The 22012-nt window shown below is 47.5% G+C and overlaps 1 protein-coding gene across 2 annotated transcripts in view; it reads left to right on the forward strand.

The window, feature by feature from the left end:
- The window catches only part of Sano (CABIT domain-containing protein serrano), a 139272-nt gene that overhangs the window by 90008 nt on the left and 27252 nt on the right, over nucleotides 1-22012 (forward strand). For both annotated transcript variants that reach the window (XM_072012539.1, XM_072012540.1), the window contains exons 3-4: nucleotides 14647-16476; nucleotides 16600-16795. In XM_072012539.1, the coding sequence (XP_071868640.1) occupies nucleotides 14792-16476; nucleotides 16600-16792 (1878 nt within the window). In that variant the 5' untranslated portion in view covers nucleotides 14647-14791 and the 3' untranslated portion in view covers nucleotides 16793-16795. The remainder of the gene's footprint in view (nucleotides 1-14646; nucleotides 16477-16599; nucleotides 16796-22012) is intronic.

Consider the following 22012-nt stretch of genomic DNA (forward strand, 5'->3'; position numbering starts at 1 on the left):
TCAGCGTCCCTTTGCCTATGGTCGGATTCTGATCGGCCTGTGCCTCGTCTTTTCTCGTTGTTGCTCGTTCAGCAGAGGGCAGAGGTGGCTCGAGTGCACGGAATCGCGGCTATGCGCCAGCGGAAGATCGCCGGCAGGCGCTGCATCCCTCTCTCTCTCTCTCTCTCTCTCTCTCTCTCTCTCTCTCTTGGACACGGGAGGGAGCAGTGGGCGCCTCTGCGTCGTAGTTATATTTAGATTCGCGCTGACCGGCTTCGTGCTTCTTGTTTTACATTTAGTCGGGCATCACACCCGTTGCCACCCTCCCCGGCTCACCTCGCGCGATTCCACAGCGGGAGAGATCCTGCGGGAGATCGAGGCCCGTTTAGAGCACCGAACATCTCGTCCCGATACGATCCTCCGACGTCGTAAACGCGAGGACGCGGCTGCTCTCGTCCTTTATTTCACAGAGCTTTTCAAAGTACTCGATCGAGATTCAGTTGCTCCGTCGATACAGTGTTTTTCTCCGTGCGGTGATTCTCTTTGGACCTGTTAGACCGTATTTCCTTAAAATTCTATCGATTGGGACTGGCAGTTGCGATGTCGACAGCGATAACGAGTTCAAAAGATTTGTCTACGGTTATCAAACTACGGGATAATACCATGTACCGTACGTATAGAAAGTTATATAGAGTTTTCTACGTAAAGAAGAGACAAAACTAGAGACACGATCGGATACGGAAGATCGAAACGCAAAGCGGTCTCGCTAAAGCGTTTTATTCGTCGGTGGACAAGAACGAAACAGTCACGCACCTCTCGAGGGCCGAGCAGTTCGGCTCTTAATTGGCTGATCAAGGCATCAAGGAAGTTGGTCGTTTTTTGTCGGGCTCCCTCGTGAATTCTCCGCGATCGGCCGATCTTATTCAATTGGACCTTCTTAATGGAGACGGGAATCGACCGATCGGAGATAAGTAGCTGAAACATACGCGACGCGCTCTCTTCTCGCAATTTCGTCGGCATCTTCGACGAATTTTCGACGAATTTTCGACCATTTCTGTTGGTTAAGAATCTCCGATACTATCGATATCCACTGTCGGCCAATTACTACCGTTGCAATTAATACCGTTACATCGTGATTCTCGATATTCCATTACCTGTATCTTCGAACAATGTTTTATAATACTATGGTCGATATTTTTACAAGAGTTCTTAAGAGTACTCTCGCTGCTTAACCAGATCTTCGAAATATTCGAAGATAGATGTAGGGAAATTAATCGACGTTAAAAGCGCTGATGATTCTTTGGAATCCACTCGTCCGTGTGTATTTCTCAAGTATCAAAATGGCAAGCAAGCACCGGAACATGTTCACCAGGACAGTTTCCCTGATCGCGACCGGCGGAACGAATTCTAAATGTCACGATAGCATCGCTGGAATCGCTTGGATCTCCATCAGCCAGGAAGTACTGTTAATTTCTTACTAATGGGACGGCACAATGACGATCGTACTTTGCATGCAGCGTCCCGGTAACAATGTCGAGCGAAACCAAGTCGACCGTCGTACTCTTCCTTCTTTTCTGCTCGTGGGAAACCCGTCGAAGAATCCACCTCCGCGAATCGGATGTAGTCGAACCGGCGATGATATCGGCTTCGGGCGAGACGTTCGGTCGTCCGAACGACCGCGATCTACCGTCCTATCCTCGTTGCTCTACTCCTTTCTTAGATGACGTGGCTCGAAGAAACTTCGAAACGCGTACCAAATTCGTTTAACATTAGACCTACCGACCGTCAGAGCGTAAAAGCGTCGAAGAAATCGAAGCGATGGATACCTGAAAAGATATAAAATATTTTATCCTAACAGTTTACAAAATATCACTCGAATGTTCGAAAATTTAGTAAGAAATAAAAAATCGATACGGACTATGAATTTGCTGTGAATTCTGCCTGAAATTTCCTGAATATTCCGTTCGAATAAATAGCTGAAAACTCTTCGCCGATGTGGCACACCTGTATCGCGGCAATCTGCACCCGTATAGTAGCAATTTACGAAGCGGAAAAAACTTGCCGCATGTGCCGCGCCAAAGTTGGGGATTCGAGCGTTACGTGGGAAGAAAAAAGCGCGGAAAAAGCTATAAAACCGGAGACGAAGTTAACAGCCTTGAAATCAAAGTTGAAACTGCCATATTATTCACATCGGATGCTTGGAAATTACGTAGAATTTCCGAGTTTTCTCGAAAATGGTTCCAAAAGGGTTGCTGTCGGAGTTGCTTGGTTTCAATTAACGCTGGTTACGCCATAAGGCTAACAGAATCGTAGAATGAAATGGAAGAATCGCAACGCAACGCAACACGACAGTGCACTTGGGCCGGTGTTCACGGTGCTTATTCCGCGCAGGAAAGAAGTCGATGAGTGTCCGCAATTAAGAGGCGGGACGGTACAAGAAAACATCTGCAATGTAGATGCAATCCACTTAGTTGCAGATCCCCTTCATACAGGGTTCTTAATATAGACGCGATCGCCGGTAAAAGGAAGCAGAAACGAGTCGTCCGGTAGCGGGAAACCGCGATTCCTTTTTCGTGCTCTACGTATCGAGACGCGCCTCGAACTCGTGTCGGAGAGATTGATCGACTCACGGTCGTCGAATTCTTCGCATTTCCACCATCTCGCTTCCATCTGCTCAAAGTTACCATTAGAATATATAATTACTACGACGATTCGAAAAACTCGCGTCGATATTCGAACTTCGTTGAATTATCGCGCGACAATCTCCCTTTCAATCTGCAAACTCTCTAAATGGAAGACGAATGAAAATCCTGCAAGATTGGTGGCTAATCGAAATCGCGTGTGTCGCGTAACTCCGTCTGTTGGAGCAAAAAGAAAGCGATTAAACTGCATTTAAATTGCGAATCATCATCGAACAGTGTTCGCTTGAAAGTCACGTTTTCTGTTATTCTCTAATGACCCTCGAAGAAAAAGGACGTATACCACGATCACAGGGTAGAATCGCGATAGCCGTGACGTGACGGGCGACCGATCTAACGACTTATTAATGTTAATGCCGGCGGAATGAGAAAGCACCGGCAAATGACAGACGCTGATCGTGCGTTTTCCAAGAACGTTGCACCGTAATGCGTAGCCCTGTCACGTACGATACAATTTCATTCAAATCGTCCGCATCAGATTAGCTAGTTCCCCTCGTGCCGCGGGTGTTGCGTCTATCGAGAGTGAAAATAACGCGCGGATCGGTGAAACGTTGTCGCTTCGAATCCGACTATTCGATTCCTACGCACGTGGACGAAGGCTTTTCGAGAGAGCTTAAGGATGAAAGCATTGTTACGAGTACATGGAGTAGATAAGTGAGACGCTGACTGTGTTAGACGAGTCGTTCGTCCGAGGAGTTGGTCGAGGATGGAGCTTAGAACGTGAAAAATCGTAAAACGTTGCTCGCGAGCGACGTTAACTCTTAGCCAAGCTGTAATCGCTGTTTCTTTTGTTCTTCTCGGTTTTAACTCCACCTCGTTTCAACCGCTTTCTCGCTGCTAATTATGGAAGCATTCAGAATTCTCGAAACTCGAAGACAAGCAACGCTTGGCTCTGAAACGCGTCGATCTCGAAATCTTCGCAACGAAAAAAAGGGTTTCGATCTCGGAAGCCCGACGCAACGAAGATTTGAAGCGGAAGAACATATAACGCGACAGATCTCGAAAATAAATAGAGCGAGAAGCTTCGATCTTGAAAGCTCGATAGCAAAATGTCAACAAACTCGATCGGAAAAAAACTTTGCGAGGTACTCTAAACTTGAAAATTCAATGGCACAAAATTTCTAGCTTCGCGAGCCTATCGTCGGAAAACTCTAATCTCGGGAGCTACGTGTTCGAAGCTTCTAGAGGACGAAGATCAATTCCTTTCGCCTAAATCCTGTTCTTTCAACGATTCGTGTAACGACGAGGAGTGCGTTTTCTTCTTTTTCTGATAAACGATTTCCCGCGATCAGATTTCTTGGCAGCAGGCGTACTCGTTAAGCGACAATCGGTAAATGCTTCGTATTCGCGGAAGGTAATCGTGTTTACTTTCGATCATTCGACCGAGACAGTTGGACGCTGGTCACCGTCGTTGCACCGTTTAGATCTCAACTGGACAGGAACGGTAACGCCTTCTTGTCGATCCGCGATCGAATCCCGGCTTTCTATACCCTCCACGGAACGCTGCTCGTCTCGTTATTGGATTCTTAGAACACGTCGAGACTTCGTTGCATTATAAACCTGCCGTTCGTAGCTTTACGATAAGAATACAAAGCGCTTTATATTCGAGAAGAACGTATGATTTCTACTTTCGAAAAAACGTTTGTACGTTTATAAAATTATTATTTTCTTCAAATTATTATTATCTTCGATCGATAACATCGAAACACGTCGTTTTACGCGTAACGATACTTTCGGCTTTTCTAACGTCTTAAAACGGAGTAACGTAGCTCGAACTGTGGTATAATATCAAGATATTATAGGATATTGTCGGTGATCCAACGTATAACCCAACCATAATCCAGCCAGTCGATGTTTACCAAACTTTAGATCACCAAGCCAGAATTCGGCAATAAATTTTTCCATCCCACGTTTACGATTTACAATCGGAGAAGTTACAGCTGTGGCTCGCACGGACGTAAAAACCGCGCTGCGAACTTCCTGACACGATCGTAAAAGGAGAGACGATTCGTAAAAGGAGAGACGAATCGTAAAAGGGAGAAAATCCTTACGTAAGCGACAGACAGCGTTGAAAACTCGGCAAAAGGCGCGAGGTCGCGGACTGCAGGTAACCTCGTGCACGGAACCGCGTTCTCTTCCACTTCTTTTTTATTTCTTCCCTTTCGTTTCGTCTTTTTCTCCTGCTTTCGTCGAGACCGCAGACCCCGGCGAAACTGCGGCTTTGTTATGAAATAGGCTTGAAAGCGAAATGCCCGTGCACTCCTTCGCCCGAGTTCTGGCCCCGTTTCTTCTTGGTGCCGACGTTGCTCTGCTCTGGAGACAATGTTGCACGGAACAGTGGGCTCGATAATGCGACGATCGATCGATCTCCTCGATACGTGTGCACGCTTGCCGAACCGCAGACCAACGTAATGGAACGAGAACTCGATTTTCTCTCTTCGTGTTTTTTCAAGCGACCGTCTCGCGGACGATCTCTGTATTACACGTTTGAAATTTGTGAACGCAGCGTGTTATGTATTTGTAATTTCGTGAGTCATCGAGCAAACGAAATCGGATAATCCAGTGAATATTCTAAAACCGCTTCTATCCACAGATAAAATTCGAATTTCGTTTAGTAGAAGCGACAGCAAACGACAGTGTTGAAGTGATCACCACTTCTAAGAAAGCTCTACATCTGGTCTTTTAGTTTTCTCAAGCACTGAAACCGTCGACAGCTATAGACAAAAGACTGGGTCGAAGGAAGATCATAAACGGTACACAGGCAACGTTGGCTTCAGGGTTTTCAGTCATAGGGTAACACTGCTAGCGTACGGATCTGGATCAGCTCAATTATATTTCGATTTGTATTTACACTTATTACAGTATTTCAAATATATTTTCTAGCTTACAATTTATCCACGCGTTCCTTCGTATTCGCATACATCTAATAACCTCAACAGACAGAAAGAAGGAAAGCCCGATCGATTCGGATACTTCGTTGTTAGATATCGAGTGGTTACCGCCCCGAAGAGTAAAATACACGCTGTCCAAGCGACAAAGATTAGCCATTTATTGAGTGGAAATTGGCCGACGCAATTACCGGCTGGAATAACATCGGATATTAATGCAACGTGGTTCGAAATAAGCGGTTGGATAAATCTGTACTGTCTTAACAAGGTCCTGACGCGTGACAGCAGCCACGAGGTTAGGCGGTGTATCTCGGAACGCGTTCTTAATGCACCCACGACACCGATAAAACCGTAGCGACGCTATCTGCGGAACCGCTACAGGGCCGAGATATCGGCCGGACGTGCCGGAGACCATTGTGCCTGGTCATTAATAAATTTCGGGATCAAGGTGAACCGGTGCTCTGGTTCGGGACGGTAGATTAATCCCCCGAGGGCTGCTTAATTATTCATGGTGATGAGGTGTCTGGTTGAGACTCGGTCGATAAACCAGGCATCCGAGAATCTCTGCGCACCGGTTTGCGGAGTAATTTCGTTGTTTATTCGTTTGGCCGAGCAATAGCTTGTTAATAGCCAGTTTTCTTACGTGACGTTTCAAACGATCGGCTTGAGATTTATATGGAAGTTAATGACACCTTTTGTTCTTTTCTAATGGCATGTTTGCAATCGGACGAGATTACACGGACGGTGGTTGGTAATTCGAGCAGGAAATTAAGCCTTCAAATTTGTACTTTGGAACGGCTATCCCAGGAACATCGATCGCTCTTTCGAATTATCCACCTTATTGAATCATCAAAGATCGACAAGGTTTAGTAAAAGTATGCGTAAACATTTAATTTACTAGCGACTACGTTACACTCGCAACACTGTGCTTCTGCCAGTGTGTTGCAGCGAATATTTCAATCGTTTAGTAAGCAAATACATTTACTAGACGCTGTAGACACTTGCGTTTACTCGATACTTTTGCCAAGATACAAAGTGCATCAACTCGTAAACCTATACATTTGTATGTTAAGTTTCGCATTGACGTTTCTACATTTTTACCCCTAAATTTTCAATCTTTCTCAAAAAGAAAAAAATCTCGCTCGAAGCCTCTAAAACGGAATGAAAGGGAAAAGTGAAAAAGGAAAAAAAAGGAAGCTGTGTGGCAATAAATTGAAAGCAAACAGTCGACCGTCGAGACGGTCCGGGGAGCAGCAGTGTTAACCAGACGTTAACAATCCGCGGCATTAAATTCCGCCGGTCGGTCGATCGATCCCTCGGTTGCATCTGGCTGGCTTGCACAATTGGAAAGGCTGTCAGCGTCCGTGTACCGGGGAACGATGATTCTGCGGTCACTCGTCGAGGCCTCGCCGCTGCCACGGTAGCTGCTTTCCTACTAGGCTTTCCAGCCGGGCTTTGTGCTTCTATTAGCGAGCGCGCACGTGCGCCGCTACATAACTTATTGACAGTGACGGCGAGGCACGAAAGGGAAAGGGGGAGGTGGTCAGGTAGATGGAGAACGCGCGAGCCTCGCGTCTTGGTGAAAAGGAGATCCGCGGAACAGGAGAGAAGAAGAGAAACAGAGTGGAACGAGAAGAAGAAGAGAGAAACCTTTTACCGGCGGCGCATCTCGCGAACGATACATCCAGCCACAACCACTGCACCGTCCAGATGCATCGTTTTTCTCTGTCTCTTTCGCCCTAGCCACCGCCTACGTGATGGAATGAATTGGGAGAAAGGAGATCCTCGGGGAGAAAGAAGGATCTCTAGTCGGAGTCTGGTTTTCTGGCTTCGTCGAGAGGTTGATGTACCGGCTTCTTTATCTTTTGGATTAGGCCACGACGAGAGCGCGACAGTTAAGAGCTGGAACAATTTCCTGGAAACTTTCCTTCTCAATCATACGTGCTTGCAAGTTTTACAAATTGTCCGAAAGTATTTGCATTCGTGTCTGTTGAAGTATTTCTAATCTTCGAGGGACATAGAAAGGTAAACGTAGATATTATCGGAAGGAAAGAAACAGGCGAGGACGAAGTATAAAAGCAGAGATTGGTGGTCGCGAAGAGCGAAGAGAGAAAAGGAGGCAATTGCCGCGAAAAGACTGATTCGAGATGGACGACGTGCGACCACTTTTTAAACTCGTGCCACCTCCCAATTAGCAATTATTGAGACGTTTCGGCGATCGCCACGGAATCTTAAGAAGGACACGTCCGCGGGCGGATCGTCGCTATCTCGAAACTTGTCGCGTGAAAAACTTCGTCGACGCTGACTGCCTTTAATTGCGTCCGAACCAAACGTTCGAACGAAATTGGCCATCGTAGCGATGAGATAAAGAGAATATTCTGAAAAGTTCAATATGGAAATAGTTAAACTCGATGTGGAAAGGTTCTTCAGCCTGGGATGCCGAGAAACTCTGATGGAGAAAATATCGATTTAAAGAACAATTTACCTCGATTTACGTTCCTTTCGTCCAAGCTCGTCCGAGCCACTAAACATTAAATTCACCTTAAGAGCGAGAATCGAATCGTTCATTGAAAGGTTTCAAGAATCACGTGAGCAACATAGATCACGAATGCTGACCGTGAACGTTCCCCTGGTACGTATATGTAAGAGCAGGTAGGAGAGAAGATTACGAAGCGGGCAGACGCGTGAGATGGTTCCACGTGTCACGGCGCGTCTTCTTCGAACGGCGCAGCCCGTCTTCTGCCGTGTTCTCGGTTAATGCATCACAATCATCGCGGAACCAGGAACAAGAGCCATCAGCGAACTTTCAGAACTCTGGTCCAAGTATGATGGATGACTGTCTGTTCTTGCTCGGTTCGTGAGGAAGTTATTACTGGTTCGCGCGAGCCGAGGCTAGTCATGTCCCGTGAAAAAAACGCAGAATGTCGAGCATGCAGGGCCCCTGAAACTCCCTCGAAAACCGCCTCTGCTCCCTCTTACTGCGCTTCGAGTAATTGGTTAACGAGCCCCGGCAATCTCGCGTCCGATCGACGAACCCCTTTTTCTTACGTCTCATTGAATGGAGTTTCTTATCCTACTGCCGGATGGAATTGATCTTCCGTGATTTAATTTTATTTAAAGGAGAACGGTCGATTCGAGAGATCAAAGCGAAATTTGTTGATATTCCGGAGCTTTCGGGAATTCTTAATCTCGCTAATGGACGTTCGTTACGATCGAACTTCTTACACGTAGCGTTCATTTTCTCAGGACTCGCGTTGGTAAAAACGACTAAATCAAAATCACTCGCTTCTCGATGAAATGAAAACAACCGATCGATCGCAAAAAGACTAGAATTTAATCATAGGTTATCGAACGAGGCAAAGTCGTGCGAAGCAGCTTATAATTGCACGCTAGCGGAAGCGGGATAGACGAAAACTGTATGATTTCCAGCGAGCGTCGTTTACAATGTAGCCTGGTCAGCATTTTGTCGCGATAACTGGTTGAATTAACGAGCGCCGTTCCCGTTGCTCGACCGCGCGAAACTGGAATTTCGCGTCGTTCGTGATGATTTATAAATAGGTCGTTCATAGGCGACGATCAAGGCCTTGAGAATGTCCGCTGACTGCTGACACCTCATCGATATAAATCCTGATTCTTGATGGCGTGCCGCGTGATTTGAATATCCGTGACTCGCGGTTCAAAGCACCTCTTCCATCGTTTTACCCACGATGCTACCGCCGTGTCTTTTTCTCGTTTGACACCGGTGATAGGATTTTATTCGCGAGGTGGAGCCACGATTATTATAGACATCGTGAGCTATCAAATTTCACGTTATCGTAAATAGTTCGTAATTTCGATTCGTAATTACCAGTCGATGATATTCTAGGAAAAGAGATTGTCAACTTTAATTCAACTTTATTCTATCAACGGGTATGTGATATCCTTCGAGTCGACACTTGCGTGCAGTTTCCGCGTTATAAAGGGTAATCCTAGTTCGACACTGCAATCATCCTGTTGAAACTCCCAATTTTATTTCTATCTTATTTCTATCCATCTTCGTCGACTCTAATTCTAATTGTCCAAGATCGTTAAATGTTTTTTCTGTTATTTCCTCTTGCATCGAAACCATTGATTTTCTCCTTGACGACGCTTTACATAATCGGAATTATCAAGCATCGCATCCATCCTACAACGTACGAACCCAGAAGCTCTCTCGGAGAGGAGAGTTTCGTCTCGATCGGTGTTTCTCGCGATTGCGAAAGCCACCAGCTGGCATAATTTCACGTCAGACTCGCGGCATACGTGCCCGGCCGTAATTAGATTAATACGCCGCGAAATTGGATTAAGAAAGCGAGGCGACGGCAGCCAGCGCCGCGGATACGACAACTTTTTCGTGAGAACGCCACGAGGGTTAATTAAGGCCCGACAGGCCGGGTGCGAACGACTTGTCACGTACGAGTAGCCTATCCTTCTTCCTCTTACCCTTTCTTTTTCTCTCTCTCTTTCTCTTTCTATACCCTCTTGTTGCTCCCTCGTTGCCTCCTCTAGCCCGGCTCTCTCCTTCTTCCGATCGCCATTTTGGTTCTTTGTTGTCGAAGACGATCCAACACGACCGATCGTCGTCACAGTCCGCTCCTTCGAATTAACGAGTTCGCGATTCTATGCTATTTATTTGTACTGTTAATTCGTTTCCTTGGAAAATTAATATTTCTCTTATAGTACAATAATATATTTAGAGATCGACAAGCATCCATCGACATATTTCATCTTTTCTAATTTCCCACTACCGTCTTCTTTCTCGCATAATTTCTTATTAATTTCGTCATTAAGAATAAAATTTGTCTTCTTTTTCTTCTTTTTTTTTTTTCTGTTAACTTCGCTTCTCTCGGCGTTCTCCTCTTCTTGTACCCTCGCATTGACCCAAACCCTTCTGCGAATCTTTCAGACCGTCCGCTCACGGGACGAGCCAGCGTGTAAATCATTTCGAAAATGGATACGTGCGCGCGTTACTCGCGTGAGAGTCGAAAAAGAGGCTGGGAATAGAAAGAGAGACCGAGGGAAGATACGATTATGGTAATACCCTACAGGCGTGGCTCGAAATGTGATTACTGGAACGAAGACTAATGCGTATCGGCCTTGGGAATTTTCAGCGTGTTATCAAGCGAATCTTGACGAGTCTCGACATCGTTTCTTCAGTATGCGAACACTCCTTTGACCGTTTAATTTCGATCAGAAATTCGAACCAGACCAATTACGTCGTGAATCAAAGGAGAAAATTCGGGCGTGTCAATCTTGAAGACTATGATTCTTACGAGTGTGCGCATCGCGGTATTGGGATAATTCATTGAAACGCGAATTCGCTGCAACTGCAGCCGCCTAATCCTCTTTGAAACATTTATTTTCTTCCAAGATCTTATCTCTGCCCAACGTACAACCATATCACGATCCCCGCGAACCAACGTACGCACCATTAAACCACCCTGACTTTTACGGACGCCCTGTCCCTGATAAAGTCGACGTGGTGTAGGGCTGGAGCAAAGGGTCAAAGAGTCTGGTGCGTTGTCGGTTGTCGCGGGGACAATCGTCGCGTTGCGATGGCTGGTGTTGAAATCTCACGGAGGAAACAAAAGGATCGTAGGGGGACGCGGTGGTAGCTAAGACAGACTCGAGCACGGTGAAAGCTGGCTCGGGCCGTGGCGTATAATTCGAGGGCATGTCGATAAATCAGCTCGTGTTCGCGTACACTAGAACGAGAGGATCGATCGTAGGGGAGCGAGATCGACGAAGAACGCGGAGAGACGCCGCGGCGCGCCATGCGTTACGACACACGCTCGTCTATTCGTGGGCGTCCTGCATGTATCACGAGTGATCGAGTACCGCGTCGATCGCGGCTCGCCACGATATTCGAGGGCGCTGCCTTTGGGGCTGTGCGATGGTTTCGAAAGCGTTTTTACAGTTTTGCAATCTTTTGCTTCTTTTTTTTTTTTCTTTTTGTAGAATAGAAGGCGTGGCAGTTTAAGTTTTTCGATATGGAAGTTTCGAGCTTTGAAATTAATACTTTAATATTGTAGATTTTTTATGTAAGAATACCAATTTTCAGGTACCAATTGTCGATAAAAATTTTCAAATTTATTCGAGCGAGTCCTGGAGAAAATTCGAGGTATCTGAATGCGTGGTTATCGTTTTAACGCGGTCCGTCGACCTCCATAATACACGGAATGCCGTTCGCCGACTACAAACTCGCGAACTAATTCCTCGCCACGCACCGAAGGCCGTGTAACAATAAAACATTACGATTAGACGCCGTGTTTCCGAGTTTGCGACCGTTTGCCCGCTCGTAGGCGTCACCCGTGCTGTATATCGTCATCGAGCCTGATAAGTATCGTAGCAGACTATCGTGAACCTCCCGATCCCTTCGAACACAAAGTCCACCTTGGAATCTTTAATCGTATTTCAAGAAACGATTCGTATCTGCTCGATGAATCTTGCCCTTCCATTGATCCGCCACAACTCCTTTCGATCGCTCTATTGTTCGAATTTTCCAAGATAATTCCTAAGTATTGTATCGTGAAACATTGCTTCGATTAGAAAATAGAAAATACTTGATATTCTTCGTTATTTTTACGAGACACTCTGTCGATAATGTTCTTTCCATTCTTCGATGTAAATTCCACATGGCAAACAACAAATACCTCGTGATAAAAAAATTACCGATTAAAATTACTGTTTCATTGTGAATAGGATTTTCCTCCGCTGCTTCGGACGAAAAGGATTCGGGTAGAGATAGTGAAGGGTACGATTCGATTAGAAATTGGGAAATATCAAAAAATCGTGCCACGATTTACTCGAACTAGGTACAACCAGTAGCCGTATACGTATAGACAGCTACGTAAAACAGCGCTATTCTCGCGCGCATAGCATCCCTGAGAAAGATGTCTCTTGCACGGTTCTAAACGGGCAGATTCCTTCAGAACCGTACACGTACACTCCCATCGGCTCGAAAGAGAGGAGGATCGCGGCTGGCTTCGGTGTGTATCAGATACAATGCGATCCGTCTGTTCCCGTATCGCGTAATCGCCTTATCACGGGAACACGCACGCCGGCGAACGAACATAACGGTTTCCTGCGTTCGATCAAAGCACAAGCACCGTTCCAAGAGGAAAAAATTCCAATACAAATTTGCATCGAGCCGCTCTCGCGCCCGCTAGAAATCCACCGTGAAAGCTTATGTGTGTAGTACACTGGAAGGAGATTCTCGTTCGACCAACAGGGAAATAGAGACAGTAATGAAATACAAACGGGTGAAAGAGCGAGACGGAGAAAGCGCGGTGCGGTCGTGTAAGAGAATGCAGGACAGGAGGAGTATGTCGAATAACTTCCTAGAGGCGCGCCTGTCACGACGCCCCGGGTCATTGGTCACCCGGTGCTTATCTGCGGCTGGCTGCGGGCCATCTCGGAGGCCCCCTTTCAGACGGCTCGATTTTCACCGTGCGATTTCATTATCCCTCGATCCATGCCACGTACGCTTCTCGCCACTCTGAATGGGCCTTTCACACGGCCAGGCGATAAATTGCGACCAAGGATCGCGGTGTTACAACGATCCGGCATCTGGAACCAGTGCGTCGCTTCCGTGTGTCCACCATACAGCTCTTGCCTCCAATGGTGAACAGCGAAATTTGCGAAATTGTGAAATTCCTCTCGACCAAGGAACGAAGGATCTTTCATAGGTGTAGATTAAGATTTGGCAACGAGTCGTTCCACGGAGAAAGAAACTTGATGCGTGTAATATATATGGAAAACAGTGACAGGGAACGTGCAATTCGGATAAAATAATAGGGTTAAAGCAACCCCTAAACGTGAAACAGAATGTAACTCAACTATTCGATTTCTAAGGCTAATTTCGCCACACCGATCTACCTAAACGAAAAGGATAATTGGCATCGCCAAGCGTTCCGTCGACCCGAATCGAGCCGGACCAAACGGTGATTTATATAATCCTTCGGGTTATCCGATATACACGTCGCAACGAGAGGTAACACGGAAGCATCGGCGCGAGGGTACTTCTGTCGGAGTACGCCCGTTCCCAAGCGTTACGACATCGCGGAATTTCCGTGGCGATCGCGCGGCATAACCGTGAAGCAATTCGTCCGAGGGAATCGCTTTTAACGCGATGCTCGATCGCTCGGTCACGATCGGTGTGCCCCTTCCTCGCCGTCTCTACGTACTTTCGTGAAATCCGAAACAATCGACGACTCCGCCCAGCTATGTACGTACACTCGTTAGGTAACCTGGCTTTGAGATACGGTGCCTATCGTTCGACCGCGTTAATCGTCGGTTACACCGATGATACGGCCCTACGAGGAAGTAACGGGAAACGGGCCCACGATCGCGGCCTCTTTCGCTGTTCCAGTTCGACTCTCCGGGCCAAGCAGTCTTTCGATTGGTCACGGACGCGTGTATTATCCCTGGAGGCGTCGCTTTTAATCATCCAGCTGGAAACGTTTCTCGAAGACGTTCCGATTTGTTCGAGTTTGCGACTTCTTGCGAATTATCAACTAAAGAGCAACCGGTCAGGTAAAACCGATCGGTCGATATCGCGTACCTTGAATGACTTAACGCTCAAGGTGGAGGAGGTTTAATAGATCGAGAGTTAGTGTAATTTAGCACTTTATTTGCACTTGTTGTATAAAAGTAAGGTTAGATGTTATGAACACGGTGGTTGTAAGATCTTGTTGAGAGTGAGGTATTTCACCCGCACGGTACGATGTTCTGATGACGACTGACTTAGTATATCGCTGATTCTCTTCACCAGCCGTTGGGTCTCGTCCGACCATCGTACCTTCCCGGACAGGGTTTTTCCTTGACCTCGGAATCATCAGCTCGGAGAGGGCCTCAAAGAAGAGATAGGTGGTGGCCGAGCCATAAACGGACGGCCACTCAAAATCCCGAACACGGCTTTTACGTTTCGTATCGATATAGTAGCGTTAGAAGTTTACGACTGAACTTCGACACGACAATTTGGGTACTTCGTAAGAGCGATATCTACTCGGAAACCCATAACGGAACCAATTCTGACGTATCGACGTCGGTTTCTGTTACAGATGGAGCATAGAGGCGCGGCGTCCGATCAGCAGGAGCATCAGTAGCGATACTCGATCGTCGGGGCCCTGAGCGGGCCCTCAGTCCGGGGACGTCGGCATCGGGGCCCGTGCTCGCGAGAAAGCTGGGCGGCGTTGCAACGCCGCGATGGCCGCGACTGACGGTCAGATCGTCGTTGCGGCGGCACGCTGGGCCGAGGAAGCGACGTACTTGCGCGAATTCGTTTCCAAATATCGTCTTCCGGCGGTGATCAAGATCACGAAAGGTCAGTACGGTGGCCTGGGTGTCCCGACGCTTCCAGCGCCCAGCCTCCAGAGTACGGCCCTCCTGGTATCCGCTGGACGTCGACGAAAGATCGTCGCGCAAGCGGTGAAGATCAAGGAGGGACGCAGAGTAGTGGGCGTAGGGCCCAGGCTGGCCATCCCAGACTCTTATGCCGGCTACTTCGAGATACTGAGCGAGGAAGGTAGAGCCGTTCGCGGAATAGAGTCCGTGAACGAGCTGTGTCGAAGATGTCCAGAGGAAGGAGCTCTGGTCCGGGAGACCGTTCGTGGAATAGCTTGCAGAGTGGACGACGACTCCGGCATAGTGGTTCCGGAAGGAACGAGGACCCTGGCTGCCGGAGAGACGATTGTAACAGCTGGCGAGGTTAGTCTGCCCGGTCGTGGTAGATTTCTGCGCTGCGTCGACTGTCGAGGAGAGAGCGTCCTCCTGGGTATGGAGCTGCGCGGACGTTTCAGCGCCCTGGCGCGCGAGGACAATATCAGCGGCGTGCACACAGCTCGAGCGTTGCTGAGCAAGCGTTTACCGTTGACGGTCAGACTGGTGCACGGTCAACCACCGAGAGGATTGAAGTCATCGTCGCAATTCGTTCCGGAGCTGAGGTTGCTATCGACCTTCGAGGAGGAACACGTGTTTGCCTTGCCGTTACAGAGAGAAGGGGCTGCCGTGGCGTTACCTCTGGCCGCTCCGTTGAAGCTGGTCAAAGCGCGAAACGAGGAAGCTCTGAGATCGATGCAGGAATTCACGAGGCTGGTAGAGCGCGCGTCGCGTCTCGTTGCCGACGTGGCCGATCGCGCGCACGTGCTGGATGGCCGATTGGGGGAGAGCAAGCCTTCCAGGCAGACTAGAAGCGGATCCGGTTTCCTCAGGCGATCGTCGACCAATTCGGATAACGGGCCGCCGAGCCACCACCGGAACAACGCCAGCCATCACCATCATCATCATCACTATCACAGCAATGGACACCAGGCGTCCTCTGGACACGCGGGCTACCGGGACGAGAATCGTGTGCCACCGTCCGCTTGCACGGAGGAGTACGACGAGATCGATCAGATTTACGACTATGTCCGTGGGTTCGCGCCGCTACCGAAGAGCGTCAGGTCCCCTTACGAGAGCCCGTTGCCGGGGGCACAGGGGTCCAGTCCACCTCTGACGCCGGTCACGGTAACGATCGCCCCTCTGCTCGACGACAGACCAGAACCACCTCCTATAGAGACCATACCGACCAAGAAGATCCAGGCAGAGAAGAGGACCAGACGCGCCGTCAAGGAGGCTCCACAGCCGAGAGTCGAGAAGCCGCCGCTGGCGAAGCTCTACGTGAAGAACAGCGGAACTCAAAGGGGACGTCCTTTGATGAGGCAGAAGAGCGCGTCGCCGTTGAAAGAAACGCCACCCGGATACAAGGGTGGATCTCCGCTTTTCAACATCAGATACAAGAGTTTGACGAACCTGCAGCAAGCCATGGAGCTGGATGGAACGTTGGATTCGAGCCATTCCGGGGGAAGAACATCGGGGGACTCTGGTGCTGGTGCTAAGCTACCGGAAAAGAGGTACGAGCAATTTTTCCAATAGCTTGTTAACGAGGTAAACGAAGGTAGGGTAAAAGTAAGAGTCGAGAATCGTATCGAGGATTCGCAACGGAGTAATCAGAAATTGTCTTATCGTTCGCTCAGATCGCGGCGTTTGAGTAGACCACGCTCGCTCACGAATTTAGTGTGGGAGCTCCGCGGCGGAAGTGGCCTTGGCTGCGCGAGACCAGAAACCCCGCCACCAGCCACAGCAGCACCGTTGCCGCCGACTAAATGTGGACCACGTTTGGCTGTCACCGTTGTGGCACCCCGGCGTGTTGGCACGCTCTACCTCTAACTCGTGAGTACCGTTTCTTCTTATCAACTTCTCATCCTCGCCATAGACCTATCCAATAAATAATTAACAGGCCTTAACGCTTAGGGTTGAAAGCCAAATTGTCACCTCCTAATCGAACTTGCTGAAAGAACGTTCCAACAAAAGTATCTGTTCAAACGTATAAATACTTCCATCAGCGTCTTCCATTTCTATTATATCCATTCACGTAACGTCGATGACCATTGGGATAGAAAAAGGCTGGCGGGAACAGACGTGCGCTGGTTACAACGCAGTTAGAACGTAATTTGTCTGGGAATCGTTAAATTTACAAGATCGTAGGCCAGGTCGGGGCATTAACGAAGCGCTTTACTGGCCGTTATAAGAGGTGGGCAAATGTTTCCCTATTGGCCGCGACTCCTTATACGTTTAATCGTCCCCTGCGCTCTCGTCATAATCTCGCGTCTCGGAAACGCACCTGCACCATCCAGGAAGCGGCCAGATCCTATTGCGAATTATTGTTGTTATCCTGACGTGCCTGCACCGCGTTGAAATGGTAACTGTTGCTACTTTGCCCGTTTTACGTAACGAACTCGAGCCTCCTTTCGTTTTGATTCTCTGGCTAATGCAAGGTGCACGCAGTGCATGTTCCTTGGGTATTTCTTCTTCATTTCTAATCGGAAACAAAGTGTGTTGAGCGTAACTACGTGTTCAATTATTTTTATCGAAACTTCAAAGTTTATTCGGGTAAAGTCGTGCGGTGGGTATACGATTCAAAAATACGTTTGGGTCTTGCCTGAATTTAACTGTTCGCGTGCAACGTTTAATCATACTTGAGTGTTATTATACACCCTACGCGACAACCATGTTATTCAACTGGAATGCAGATCTCATCTCCGTTTAACTTAATCTACATAGGGGTTTATTATATTCAAACGAATTCCTGCACTTGCGTGCCACTATGCTTTTGCACCTTCAAATTTTTCCATCAACGTGTAAATATCAAGAGCCTTGTAATCGTTGAAAACCAGCCGTAAACCTAACCGGTGATATCTCGATATATCTCGTAAGAACTGCAAGACATGAACACTGCAGTTCTTTCTATTCTATGGGAATAAGAACTGCTAAAAAAACGAGAAAGTCCTGGACGCGTGCATGATCCCTTTCTCGGGGCATTGGGGGGCGAGGACAAGAACGCTTCCGGCGTATCCTGAGTTGTGGAAATTAGCGAGGTCTAGGCGGGTTAATCTGGCGTGTCCTAACCCTCCTCTCGGCTAGTTCCGTTCGAACGAGCGAAAGAAAACGCCAGGCTAAAGGGGGCGGGAAAGAGAGCCGCGGACGAAGATGAGGAGGACGTCGCAGGTGGAACGGAGACGGTGAGGAGATAATGAGGGAATCGGGAAACGAGAGAAAGACGGACAGTGAAGATAGTCGGTGGATCGAGCAAGCGGACAGCCCGGGGATACGTAACGTCATCCTCGCTCGCCGCAGCGATATAATAGCCCTGGTTTGCCTCGAAGCCGCTCCGTGAGCGGAATTAAACGAGAGCAGGTTCAACGGCTGAACAAACCGTGGCTTCCGGTCGGTGTTCCTCGTCGATCGTCCGCGTTTACCCCTCTCGCAATAAACTCAAACTTGGCAATGGTGACTTCTTCGGTCGCGAACTGGAGTTTGGGTTAGCCGGACGGACGAGTTAGAATTTTCTTAAAATTTTGCGCGTAAAGGATCTCCGCGTGTTATCGGCGCGTAAATGATAGTCGTTCGTTTTAGAAAGAAAGGCACCACGCGACTTTTCCTCGTCTCAACGATCCCTTTGCTCGCTCGAATGCAGTCAAGGCTCGCGATGGATGCTCGAGGTCAGCGTTTCCTGCTTAATTAATTAACCAGGCGAGCATCGCCTGGCCTCCCCTGCGTTTCGACCAAGGGACACTTGGTAATTTTCAACTGTCACGGTTTGATTATGCGCGTGCACGCATCCAGGCCGTGAAGCGCCTGCGGCTAGCCGCAAGTGACAAGCATACGTCCGGCAATTTCGCATAAAACACTGGGATAGCGCTTGAATGCTCCTTAAAACCACTGGAATCAACCACCTTAGGACCTCCAACTTTGGTATTTCCATTCGTCGAAAAATAAGATGCGATGGGAAATTAATAGAAAATACATTCTTTATCTACTTGTAATATCGCTATTAACGCGTATGATATTTGTAACGCGTAAGAAATTTTCAAATTCGCGCAGGATGCGCAGGTAGTCGTTACGAGATTAACAAATTTGCATAGGATGCTCTAAGTGAGACGTAGCGGAGCGTTTGCGTAAACCAAAGTTGCTGTATCGCGACGCGAAGTCTGGGTGGTGCTGTCTCATGATTGATGAGTGAACAAGATGGATCTGTGGTAGGTTGCTGTCGGAGGAAAGTAACCACGTTCCCTTGTTCGTGTCAGGTTTGGGCTTGCGCTCTCGCGTATATCTTCATTGCGAAACTGCAAACTCTTGGAATCATCAGTTTCGATTATAACTATTATTACAACGAAAGCTATTTCCATGTCTCAAAGTGTAAAACACTGCTCTCCTTTCTGTCTGATGGATTTCTAGGTTCCGAAGAAAGTATTCTCGATTCCCTTTCGTCGATGGTATTTACTAGATCGAAAAGGCAATAATATTTCAAAGTCTAAAAACTTTCCAATCCTTTCACCCTCTATAAATAAAAGCTTCCTTTTTCGTCTTATTTTCAAGATGAAAAAGAAGAAATATTTTCAGATCTGGTCGTTAATGATAATAAACCAGAGGCATGATCGATTCGCCTGGCAGAGTTTTTCACAGTCGATTTCGTCATTAGCATAATGGAGACGTGGTCACGTAAGCCACGCTCGCTCGAAGTTAAACGGTGGATGAACTGCGAGCGTTTCTCGCTCGCGAGAAGGACGTTTCCGCGGGATTATGATATCGAATTCGCGTGCCGACCGATAATAACCAGCTCGTGCTCGGAGCTGGTTCAGTCTCGCATCAGAAAATTAATAACCAAAAAAGAAACGAGAAAAAAAATGGACAATGATGAAACGAATGGCGATGGACATGGTCGGAAATCACACTGTCCCTTGATTGATGTCGGATTAACTACCGACATTTACGAAGCTGATTTATTATTACAGACGGTCTTGCGTAATGCGATACACACACGGAACCGTTCATCTTTCTAATACGAGACCCGTCTTGTGTTCTCCTTTTATGAACATTCATCAGCTACGATTATTCGATGCTGAAGGGCTGTTGTCCGAGATCGGGAGTCAGGATAGTCCTTCCATTAGAAGGTGAAGGTTAAGGCGAAGTTTTCCGACCCGTGAATAGCGGTGATTATAGCCTTTCGAAGTCTTAAGAACGAGTTACATTCGTTTTGTTTTATAATGATACATTAAGGTTCGCTAAAAAATGTAATCCGTTGTATCCTTGATCCAGTTTGAATTATCAGACAGAACGCGGAAATTTAAAATCCTCCAGTACGATTTGCAACTTCGTCCATAAAATCCATAAAATTCCTCAAAAATTAAACAAAGAACGGAATGTTTCTATTAAAAAAAAAAAAAAAAAAAGAACAACGATCTCGTTCAATATCGAAGGACCATCCAACGAAGCCAGAAGCATGATCTCGGAAATCGTTGGCTGAGTCGACCGCGGGCGGAACCGTGCACCGACGTTGATTAATATCAACAAATTCTACGACACGTTCCTGCGATTACTCGTGCCCGAGGATCTTTCCGGAATTCTGAACGCTGGCATTACGATGGAAATTGCTTGATCCTGAGTCCCGACAGACTCTACGCTCGATATTATTGACCGCGATCTATATTTTCGAGCGATCCTGCTTCCGTTGCATCCGCGTCTCTCCTAGGTTTACCGGAGCTGCGGATTTCATGGATCTCCGCTCAACATCCTTAATAGCGAGCTCGTAGTCGGTTTATCGAGGTAAACGATGCCGATCCAATCATCGAAAGCAACTGTATTGACCACGAAGATCAACGGCGCTGATCGTTTATTGAGGAAACGCGTGGCGCCGTTTCGATCTTACAAATTGCTCGATTATCGTCGACCGGAACGTGATTTGTCCCAAGACAGTTAAAGAACCGGATTCTTGAAAAATAATTACAAAAGCAAGAGAACAGCGTAGCGTTAGCCCATTAATTATTAAATCATCGATCAACCGAGATAAAGTTTTTTCTAGTTCCTTGGCAGATGCCGAGTTCCTGTAATCGAAATAAACACAGCGATACCGTGATATTGCTAAAAGAACAATGTTTTCTTGCGCGCCTTTGCTTAACAGCCATAAGCGTACACCATTCGGTAGTATCGGAACGTTCGATTAAGTAATTACCTCGTAAATGACCAATGTTCTATCGATAGAACGCGTGTGTCTATGAAACGATTTTACGAGCAACGCCTCTCAACTCAGGTTTGCAGTTAGTGGGACGACGAAGTCGTGTTCTGATGGCGCTAACTTTGAATTCCTTAGAGACGTGTTCTATTCGATACAGATTCTACAATATCGGCTATTTTTCTTCAAAAATTTGAGAATCGTAAAATAAGTTTATTTTCGCTCATATAACTGGTACAGGTGAACTATAATTCTACAAATTTCACACAAAACATCAAATACTCTTCTCGTCGCGTAATAACATAGACGTTCTTCTTTCGCCTGAAACATCCTGAAACTGAAATCCGCCGACCATCGTCCATCCCTCTATCGTCTCGTTCGACCGCTACACGCTCGTCGAGCCCAATCGATTTCCATACTGAGAAATCGCTGCGCGGACCACCTACCGGTACAGATACCTCTCTAAACGTAAAGGCACGCGGGTTAGAATGATCGACAGCATGTTGCAATCCTGGTCCCAGTATCTGCGCAGCTGTGTTTTCGCTCTTGTGCCCGAATTCATGCATATTTATCGCATTACCGGCTGCATTGCATGCAAATTACGGACGAGTCCTCTAGCTCGTTACCCGGTGGGCACACACTCCGTCCCATTGTCTGCCCACATTCCCCCGAAGTGGATGCCATCGTGGCATAGTTCACCGGTTCCCTCTTGAGTCATGTGACTTTTTCACCCATTTACCGAAGCCACTGGTCGATCGACCGTCTCGATGCAGGAAGAAGAATAGAATAACAGGAAGACGACGACAGGCAGACGGAGAAGATTCCACCTACGAATTTAGACAAACTTTTCTCCGTGTACGAACGTGGGTGCGCGACAG

This window comes from Bombus fervidus, chromosome 11 (assembly GCF_041682495.2).
Source record: "Bombus fervidus isolate BK054 chromosome 11, iyBomFerv1, whole genome shotgun sequence".
NCBI classification, from domain to species: Eukaryota; Metazoa; Arthropoda; class Insecta; order Hymenoptera; family Apidae; genus Bombus; species Bombus fervidus.